The sequence below is a fragment of the Ipomoea triloba genome, chromosome 5, assembly GCF_003576645.1.
Source record: "Ipomoea triloba cultivar NCNSP0323 chromosome 5, ASM357664v1".
Taxonomy (NCBI): Eukaryota; Viridiplantae; Streptophyta; class Magnoliopsida; order Solanales; family Convolvulaceae; genus Ipomoea; species Ipomoea triloba.
Genome location: NC_044920.1, coordinates 19,051,287 through 19,062,196, shown reverse-complemented (window position 1 = coordinate 19,062,196; position 10,910 = coordinate 19,051,287). Strand labels below are relative to the sequence as shown.

General features: G+C 34.5%; 1 protein-coding gene across 1 annotated transcript; it reads right to left on the bottom strand.

Annotated features, from left to right (window-relative positions):
- Positions 1 to 1,086: 1,086 nt before the first annotated feature.
- Positions 1,087 to 9,008, bottom strand: LOC116020626 (ras-related protein Rab7). Its single transcript, XM_031261098.1, has 7 exons — positions 8,833 to 9,008; positions 8,715 to 8,741; positions 8,361 to 8,460; positions 8,130 to 8,276; positions 4,994 to 5,074; positions 4,769 to 4,914; positions 1,087 to 1,420 (listed from the first exon to the last, which is right to left on the bottom strand). Exons 1-7 carry the CDS (start codon positions 8,883 to 8,885, stop codon positions 1,357 to 1,359), a joined length of 618 nt encoding a protein of 205 aa, XP_031116958.1. The 5' UTR covers positions 8,886 to 9,008; the 3' UTR covers positions 1,087 to 1,356.
- Positions 9,009 to 10,910: the final 1,902 nt, after the last annotated feature.

Sequence of the window (10,910 nt, the reverse complement as noted above, 5' to 3'; positions counted from 1 at the left end):
AAAACATAAAACTGATGTGGAGAAGAGTTTTTGTGATTGAGTGAAATAGTGATTACTGGGCCGCACAAAAAATTGAAGAAAAAACTCAAAGACTTCAATTCAAGATCAAATGTGATTGAGTGAGATAGTGGATGATGATGCTCTAAAGACTTCAATTCAAGATCAAATAAGGTGCTATTCATTTTCAATTAGGAGCTTGATTTCTAAAAAGGAGGTTGGTAGTTTAGACTACTACGTATGTAGTGACAGTTAACAAGCCCTCTATAGTAACCCTCCTTGGCAATAAGGGGGCTTCAACGCAAATACCGACGACTAAACGGTATCCTAGCCCAACCTACTCGTTGGTTGGTAAAGGCTTCTCAAATACGGAGTATGATTTTTTTTAGCTGCCTACTTGCTAAGAGCAACCATACCAGTGAATAATAGGAAGATATTAGAACAGTACTTGTACACTTGGAGGAGAGAGGAGTGAAGAGAGAGAATTTTGGGGTTCTTCTGCAAGACTCCAGATCTTGGAACAGTGCAAAGAGAGAGAAAAATTAAAGAAGCCTGCGCCACACGCGCGTGGCTGACAAGCAGTGCGTCCAGCGGGCGCGTCAGGCGCACCTGACGAAGCTCTAATTCTTCTTTCTTTTTTTTTTAATCAATTTTGTTTTGTTTTTTTTTTATCCCTCCCCATTTTCTCTTTCATAATCACACTTACAAAAACTTCTCAATTACCGTGAAAAAACTCGATTGATAAGGATGCTCTAAAAGTTTTATACTGCTATATAAGCTGTTGCTGGTATTAAGTGGCAACCTAGCCTAGCTATACCGGTAGCCGGTAAAAGCATCTCAAATCTAGTTTGAGTTAGCTACTTACTCAATGTGTGGATTGTTCTTTCCAGACTTCCTTGTTGGCGCAACTTCGTGGCATTTCGCTTGGTGGAGATAATCAGGGGCTAGCCCAGTTCTTGGTAATTAATATGGAGTAAAAAAATTTATTAAATTTAAAATTTATCATTTTTTAAATCTTTAAAAAACAATACACCTTTAAAAGTTGAATAAATGCTACAATAATGAGTAAAGTAAAATTTGTCCAGGCAATTTCCACAATACTTCACATCAATCATAAAAAAAGTGTTTGTTTTTTAGCATTAACAAAGTTGTACAAGAAAAATAATGTCCACAATTTCAGAAGTAAAGTGAACCCCAAAAAGATGTATTCAAATACACAATCAATATGCATGACAGCAACAACACAATAGAATACAAGGCATCCAGCAAGCTTAGGGGACAAGGACAAAAAAGAGCATTGAATATTAGGCAACAAGACAGGAGAAAGAAAACAATTTCAAATTAATTGTCATTTTCTGATTAGCATGCGCAACCCCCTCTAGTCTCAGATTCTGGTATGGCCTCAGGAATTCCTTGCAAGTATCTGAAAACAAGGGAGGAGAGGAATAGTAAGCATGAAAACTCTCCTAGCTTGTAAATTTTCACAACAATAAAAGCCAAAATTGCTATTGCTATTGCTATTTATAGGAATACAAGGAACTTTAACCTGAAATGAGAGATGAAGAATATCCAATACACTCTGATATAATACCACATTGTTTATTTTACTTGGTAACAACTAACAAGACCAGTTAAGTATTTATTGATATAGAACATGTGACTCATATTACTTGGGGAATTTGATTAGTTAAGTATTTTATTGGTCTACAACACATGACTCTGATCTGATACAGTCTTGGGTCAAATCCCAGCCTGCCCACTCTGCTTAAATTGATTTGGGAACAATTTAGTTATCTTATTTCCAATTTTATTAGTAGTTGCTCTTTTTACTCTAAGTAAGCATATTTTAGAATATCGTTTCCTTATGTCTTAAGCTGTTACTCCTATATATATGGACAAGTATTACATTGTCTTAGTAAGTTGGAATTTTGAATAAAATTAAAAGGGAAGTTTCTTCCTCCAACTTCTCTCTCTTTCTGCCTTCCCTTCACCATAGGGAACCCAACTTCTTCTTCTATCCTGTGACGCGAAGCCAAACATCCGACACATATCAGAATCACATTCAAGATCAACCACTGGTGCCAACCAAACAATCTATGATTACTAGACAATGTCGAAACTAAACTTCTGAGTTCTTACATTGTTGAGGCCCTTACATCTGATCCTCCTATATTGCCTAAGGAAAGTTCAACTAATGTATATGGCTTTTGAACTGAGACCAATTAAGAAAGCAATGCGGAGAAAAATAATAATAACAAATTGAACAATTATTGCTATAATGATAAACTGCCAAATATTCCGTACTTAGACCTGCATGAAGTACAATCAGTATGCACCAAGAATTTGCGCCTCTTCTTCATTCATTCATACTCTTGATAGTTGACGGAATTAAATCACCGATAAATTTATACTGTCAATTGCTCTAAAATGCACCCTTTCATGTGTATTTACCCTATCACTACCCACACCATCTTCTAATGATACTAGTATTACTCTAAGAGGTGTTTCTCTCTAAAAAAAAAATCAAAGATTCCCCAGATTTCTGCAATCACTCCCACTCCCCTTTGAATTAAACTCTACTTCCTAACCTCCCTTGGTTCCCTGACCTTATAAATCTATAAAGACTATTTATACAGAGTAATAAGCTCAACATTTGGCTCCACTGATCTACAAAGCCATCCAATATGTAGCTAATGCACTAACAGAACTCAACAAATCATTCCCTCAAGGTTTACTATTGACTCCTATACTTCCTAACCCATGTAAATTGACTAGTGCTGGATTTGTGGCTCCATCAAAGTAAGACCACTGTCAACACCAATCAGTTCGTCAGTTCAATGCTTAGATCTCAAAATCTCACTAGTCATTACAATAAAAGTGGCAAACTTTGATATTGTTCGCCACTAATGAGAACAAAGTCAATAAAGGTTGGATACAGAGAACAAGGCGGCCACATCACGTTGCATTTGGGTAAGGAAAATCAATGGAATCTTACCTCTATTTTAGAGAAGTTTAGAAGGTTTAAACCATGACCTAAAATATATTGCAATTATCTGTAGAATCCAAAAGCTAGGAAGGGTCATAAAATGAGACACTAAATCAGTGCTAACTGCTAAGTAAATATAGACTGATGCCTACAGAGGATTAGCCCTCTGTATGTATCCATGATTTTAGAGGACCTTCCATCCTTGGTTTCTATTCTATCCTTATTCCTTTCATCACTAATAAAACTTAATTGACAGATAGATCAGAAAGGATAGAATACTAAATAGAAATATTCTTCTAAATAAACATAAGATTCTGGACTTACCTTGCGACTCTATGCAATGCTATTTATTTCATTCTCAAGGCCCTTGTAACCTATATTAAGACTTCTTAAAAATTCAAGATCAAAGTTGTGTCAGCCATAATACTATACCTTTAGTGGTTCTTCACCTTAATGTCAAGTCCCACATTATACAATTGATAGAAATATTGCCAAAGTATATGGAATCTACAGTATATCATGGATTTTATTTCCTAGTCCAAAATGCAATGAGGTTAGCAGGACAGAGTGATCAGCACACTGAAAAATCAGTCCTTTTTTGTAGTTGGCTATCTTTCCCTTGCACAAACATCACGTGGCTTTCAAAACTTCATAAATTCTTAGCAATTGCCAGTACATATTTCAAATTTGAGTTCTGGAGTGTGATGATTCAATCATAACAACCAGGATATAGTGTTGGAATCTGTTAAAATATATAATGAAACTAGAGATCCTTTATTCATGGTAATAATTATTTTCTCAGTTTTTTACAACATAAAGATGGTGAATTGATGACAAGAAGTTAAAAATTCATTTACAACTGCCAAGTTTTAGTAGATTCAAGTATTCAACAGCAATATATGTTGTGGACCAGCATTTTCCTTCTACATGTTTGGCCAAATTTGATCTGTGACTTTTGGTAAAAAAATCAGTACTCATTTATAAATCATTTCAACCCAAATCCTTCAAACTAATTTATCCAAGTACTACTGTTTGAATATCAAATAAATTATCAACATATAATTCTTGAACATTAGAAAACATCACTTATTTTGATTTTAAATTCTTTTTTATTTTTATTTTTAGGATTCTACTTTTATGATTTTTGCAATTTCATATTTTCCTCCACTAATAGTTTATGTAATTATAAGAGAATTTTATTTTTATTTTGTATGGATTATTGGATGTTTGCATCTCTTCTAAAAATAGAATCTAGATTTTCAAAGCATTTTACATCAAACCACCAAAGGGGGCATTTTGGACTTTTAAGATAGTTTTTCATTTCATTTCAGGGTTCAATCCACTGAATCCAGTCTGCATTTCAGCAAATCTTAATGGAAGGATTATAAATAAATTTTTATTGTATTCCTTATCTATTCTCTCATCCATTCTCCTATACCGTTCATTATGGTTTAATCCACCATACCAAGCACTACCCATTAACATTGTCTCTCAGTGCTCTCAGCGCTGTCTAATAAATATTATTTCTGCTTAAGTCTAAGCTTTAGGGGGGCTGAGAAAAATGTATTGAAGGAAAATAAAAAGTTGTGGTGGACGCCTCGAAGACTGGAACGCTAGACTGGTGCAGATGCACCTTTATAATTCAACCAACCTAAGTCTCAACTCTCAATACCAAAGAGAAAATAAAATATCCTGTAACTAGTAGACAACAAAATGTCTTTCTTTTTTGCTGCTTATGCAACATAATAGATAAAAACCTCTAGTAAATTCAATGTAAATACTTACATATCCTGCTCATGTGTGTTGGCTAATGCGGTTTTTGCAATGCACAAGAATGCAGCATCAACATTTATGTCCTCTTTAGCTGATGTCTCAAAGTAAGGTATAGTCCCTTTGGAAGAGCACCATTCCTTGGCTTTCTTTTCAGAAACCTGAATAAAGATTAAATCATCAGCTAAACATTCAAAAAGAGTGTTGAGTGTTGACCATAAAAATCCCATAAAATCTTACCACTCGGCTATTCCCGCCATCTACATCAATCTTGTTTCCCAACAGTATGAAAGGAAATCCTGTTGGATCAGCTGGGTTAGCCTGCATGTCAACAAACACTCGCAAGTCACAAGAAAGACATCTATTCTCTATTCTGTATCTAACACTTGCAACCATTAAGTCTACACCACAAAATGAGGTGTCAATGGTTAAGGAAGAGAGAAAGAGCATTATTATAAAGACAACTCAAAGCTTTATCTTGTAGGAGTAGAGAGAGAAGCCTAATATATTTATACTCCTTAACTCAACAAAGCAACCTCGTAAATACAACAAGCATTTTCTCAACACAAGGAAACTGGAAAGTCAAACAGTACTGTGGGTCAAACTTAGATTATGAGTTATGCTTGGAGATTCCAAATGTACCCAACTGTTTCTTATAATTATTCAAAGCACTCCTCGGATCATCTGTGATACTACAAAAAATAGATACCCCCATTATATCAGCTAAGTGCTTTAGTGATGAAAGGGAAAATGATCACTGTTCCCCTCAAGGTTACATTAAAAAGACTATGGTGAGAAAAGCCTGAACTACAGACATCAGTTGTAAACTTTAATAAACAAAGAAAATTCATAGTAAAACAATCAAGAGTAAATGGAGCAAGTTCATAAAGTATAAGGTATATGTTGTGTGTAAAACAATTTAATGCAATACGGTGTTGATTTAGTTTCCATAATCTGTAATGCATGGAGTTAGAAACTATTAAATACTTACCCAGAACTTGCAAGGAAAAAAAAATGAACATGTAGAAAATGAACCAAAAATAGACACCAAAAATACATGAATATTCCACTCATCTTATGATGAGTTTTAGACACAAGATAAATTACAAAATGCTGCCAGGGACCTTGTGGTTTGATGGTATCACTGTGGCACCTTCAAATAGAAGGTCACAGGTTCGAGTCCCATCCCAATCAAGGATGTTGGCATAGTATGTTGTTAAGTAGATACTAAGAATCTAGGTTAGATTGCAGTCAAAAATAAAAAAAATTACAAAATGCTAAACAACAGCCAGAGATGGAGTGGCAACCACCGAGCAATTTTTTTTTTTAGTAATACTAGTACTATGATTTCTGCACTACTAAATTGTAAGTAATTGCTTTTCAATTTTTATATATTTATCTGACAACAAAGTCTCTTTGTATTTGAGGAAACCCAAATTTGTTCTATGATATTTAAGTTAGATGTTCAAATAAATCTTATCAAAAGTAAATATAAGACTAAAATATATAGTCTATGTAATTAATGTTTAGTTTATAATATTTGATATAGAGAACTTATTATTATATCATTATAATCATAGTTAAAAAAACAAGAAAAAAAAATACTCCGTAACATTTAAGGATTTTAAATTCTTATTTTAAAGAAAATAAATACGTTTCATAATAAAATTTAAGTAATTAGAATTCTACTGTCAAAGTTCTTACAAAGAAAGGGAATTTCCATGTTCCCCTTTGTGTCGAATGTCCAGTGTAATTGTGGGATTTATAATGATTGTGTAGTGCCTTAGGTTGAAAAAAAAAACATTTTGTATTGTGTTTCAAAAGAGACAAATTTATAGCAATTTCAGAATATGGAAAGAACGTAAAGGAGTACTATCTCATAGTTTATCATAGGCATGGACGCATGGTTGTAAACTGCGGCCTAGGCGGGGCCTAGGCCGCGGTGTTTTCGCCCTTAGGCACCACCTAGTCGGCCGGCCGAATCGGCCGAGCTATTATTATTATTATTATTATTATTATTGTTATTTTTTTTTTATTTTTTTATTTTTGCAATTCTATAGCCATGTGTAATAATTTTTTATTTTTGTGTGTGTGTGTGTGTATATATATATACAATACACATACACGCACAACCTTGTTTTTTATTTATTTATTTTGTGTCTTCCGCCTAGGCGGCCTAGGCGCTAGGCGGGCCTTTGGCACCCGACTAGCGCCTAGCGTATTGCACAACCTTGACTCATAGGCATTGTATTTTGATTTATAATATACTGTATTTTGTATTCAAACATTTTATCTAATTAATGGTCTTTCATATTTTGTCACAAACATTTTTGAATTGCTTTAATTTCACCCCCTCTCAAGTCAAATACTGGCTCCATCCTTGACAACAGATTCCAGTGAAATATAACAATTATATGATTGCCATGTTGCTTCACCTTCTGGAAGTTAGGTTGTCCAAGGTTTAATAAGAACGTGAAATCTCCTGAAACAAAGAGTTTACTGATTGATATAAAAAATTGGGCTATTAATGGAGATAATCGATACCCATGATTTCTTATGCAATGTGCCTATTTATTTCAGCATAAAATATGAAGAGTATTCATGATTGCTGTGAGCTACAAAAAGTATAATGCAGGTTAGCTTTATAAAAGTTAAGACCTAATGTGACTCCAAAAAGAAAAGAAATTAAAAAAATTTAAACAAATAAATAAATAAAACAGAAAAAAAATTGAGGCTGGAATGTAGTTAAGGACAGAAGTGCCAGGTGCAGCCGTGCAGGGAAAAGCATACTCTAGAGGCTTCATGGAGGATGGAAGTTATTGACTGGGCTTAGCAAGGACCACCAGAATGGAGACAGTAAAAGTAAACACATCTTTATATAGGTAGAAGGCAAAGAATTTTATGATACTGGAGGGAAAGAAGAGGCAGAGGTATTGTTCTAACCACTAAGATGTTGGGAATATAGATAGATAATAGGTAGTGAACAATTGAAAGTCAAACGCAATATATAGAAGATACAATTAGGAGGCAAAGAAGTCTTAAAACCACAACAACAGTTAAATTTTAACTTCAAACAAGAAACCACAAGATACCATACCCTCTCAACTTAAGACTGATGAACCTACTACATATTTACAGAGAACTTATAGCTCTTGACAATCTGAAATTCATCTAGGTCAAGCACTAGTAGACGCAACTTTAAACAAACTAAAATAGTTGCTTTAGATTACTGTCTCCTTTCTTCTTTCAAGACTTTCATGCTCCTTCTAAACTGAATACCTTTGAAGAAAAGAAATCCAGTAACCTAAATCATTATAATCTTTATAGATGTGACAGAACAAAGGACTTCTGATTTCTAGAAAGGAAAAGAACCAACCTGTTTGAGAAATTCATCATGCCAGTTGTCAAGGCTATCAAAGGACCGCATTACATTGACATCATACACCATAACACAACAATCAGCCCCCCTGTAAAATGCAACTCCAAGGCTCTGAAATCTCTCCTGCCCAGCTGTGTCCCATATCTAGGAAACAAAGACAGAACACCTACTGAGCAAGTAAATTGAGTTATCTAAACACAAAAATGTTTCCATAAAACTAAAACCCACTTGTAGAGTAACATGCTGGTCATCAATTTGAAGCTCCTTTGTTACAAAATCAGCTCCAATAGTGGCTTTGTACTGCTGACTGAACTTCTTATGGACATATCTAATCAGCAGTCAAGGACCAACACATACACATACACATATTACAGCCAAACTCACAAGTCACAACACCGTAACTTCAGAAACCGCACATCGAAATGGAAAATTAAAGAAGAAAAAAAGATCTAAGAGGGAAAAAACTTCAAATCACTAAGAAAAATTAGCATGAAATGAATTAAAACAGAAAAAGAGCCACAAAGAGTGTAGACAAAAGCAACAGTATCTGCATCCGAAATGATCAAGTAGTCGAAAGGATATTGATTCATCAATGACGTTTTACCAACACTGAAAAAAAAATAATGATAATAAAGATCAATCGAAGCTGATAACCCTAAGATGATAAGCAGAAAACTAGCGGAGCAATAAAAATTAGTACCCACTGTCGCCGAGGACGATGACCTTGAGCAAAGTTCGCCTACGCACAGACATGACGACAGTTGAGTGAAATCTCAACTACGAAATTTTTTCAACGAATTGTGGACTGAGCAGAGAAAAGGAGAGACTCTATAGAAATTGGGGCGCCAATTTAGATCCTTGCTCAAGTAAACAACTGAATGCATGTTTTAAAAAAATATAAAATAAAAAATATATATTCTCCTCTGCTTTCAAGACAGTTCGGCGGATGGTACCGAAATTTAATTATGGAGAATAGTAGGGTATAAGTCAAATTTTAAGAAATAGTTCATTTTACTTTTATGGTGTATTTGGCCAAGAGTAAAATAACTTCTGGAAAATGAGTCATTTTTCAAAAAATATTTTTCTTTCGGTGTTTGGCTGCACAACAGAAAACTGTCTTTGTGTGTTTAGTTCATTTTCTAAAAAATAGCATGAAAATGGACAAAATTATATCACTTCAACATTTTAATTAATATATACCCATAAAATTCATATCATCTATCTACCTATCCTGCACAATACATTGATTTTATATCTACTTATATCCATATATTATTTATATCTACAATATATATTATTTATATCTAATTGCTTTTAAATCATAATACAATCTAGATTTATTTTAAAATAAAAAATAAAAAAAAAATATAATGCATTGGTTTCTAGAGCCGGAAACCAGTTTGGTTTCCTTACCGCAAGTCGGAAACCAGTACGTTTTCGGTTTGAAACACAAGAACCAGGTCTTTGGTTTTTCAAGTCAGAAATCAGTACATATCTGGTGGTGGTGAGCGGCGAAGAAGAAGCTTTTTAGGCGAAGTAGAAGTCCTCTGGTGTTGCAAGTAGAAGTTGCGAAGAAGAAGCTTTGGGCGAAGAAGAAGCTTTGGCCTATTTTCCTTTGACCAATACTACAATTTCCATTGATCACATTTTTCCTCATCTTGCCAAACACTGGAAATTCGGAAAACGATTTCCCGTGTTTTCAAACATAGCCTTAGTAATATGACTATTGGGGTGTTGTCAATTGCAATCACTGTTGCAAAAATTCCCCGTCTAGGCGCTAGGTGCCTCTAGACCGATACGAATTGCTCCCTAGGTGTCCGCCTAGGTGGCCGGTCACCTAGGCGACCACCTAACGCCTAACTTGGCCGACTAGGCCGAGTTGGCCGAATTCGGCCGAGTTAATTTGCCCAACTCGGCTGAGTTAGCTGAGTAAACTCGGGTGATCAGCCTTGTTAATTTTTTATTTTATATATATATATGACATACACCCACACACATGCATTATTTTTTTAGTTTTATAGGTCGCCGCTTAGGAGCTAGTTTACTGCCCGACTTGTGCCTAGCGCCTACTGCAACCATGATTTCATTTTACAACTTTCAAAACTAATAATTTAGTACATTAATTATTCAATAATTTTTATCAATTTTATACAATCCCGTCAAATTGTCGGCCAATTGTCGCTGAAATCTTTTAATTCAGTTTAATTTGTTTAATGATGGGGTAATATTGTCATTCTATGTTAAAAAGAAAAGGGGAAAGCGAACTCTAGGCATCCTAATATGATAATTCCTAATACGATTTTAACTTAACTTAGAAAGAGACGAAGAATGAAGGAAGAGAAGAAAGCAGTGAATAAGGAAGAAAGAAGGGAATCCGTCTCCATCAACTCTGAAGTTTACATACGTTTGCCATTCTCCATCAACTCTCCATGAAGTAGCTACTAGAATGGGTTATTCATCTTCTGCGAGTGGAATGGGTAATGCGCCCATTACTCTCCAATTAAGTAAAGAATTACTTTGTTAACACTTAAAATCCTCTGAAATTGCCAATATTTTTGTGTTGACAATATTTATTGTGTGTGTGAAGTGTGGAGTAGAATGACAGTAAAGCATAGTTCGGTTTCTGTTTGTCGTGTGCTTTATATGTGCATTACATGTGGAGACCTAGATTTTTGTACTTGTGTTGATATGTTGGAGTAAATATTTATATTATTCTTGTGACTTTTTGTTCTATGGGGATCAATTTGTTGATTATTGTCTTGTATTGTGTATACATCA

Excerpts from the sequence above, each read along its gene's own strand:
- LOC116020626 (XM_031261098.1), bottom strand. The coding sequence starts at position 8,885 with ATGTCTGTGCGTAGGCGAACTTTGCTCAAGGTCATCGTCCTCGGCGAC. Across the intron at positions 5,075-8,129 it reads ATGATGAATTTCTCAAACAG|GCTAACCCAGCTGATCCAAC; the intron begins GTTGGTTCTTTT and ends GTTGACATGCAG. Across the intron at positions 1,421-4,768 it reads AACACACATGAGCAGGATAT|ATACTTGCAAGGAATTCCTG; the intron begins GTAAGTATTTAC and ends CCTTGTTTTCAG.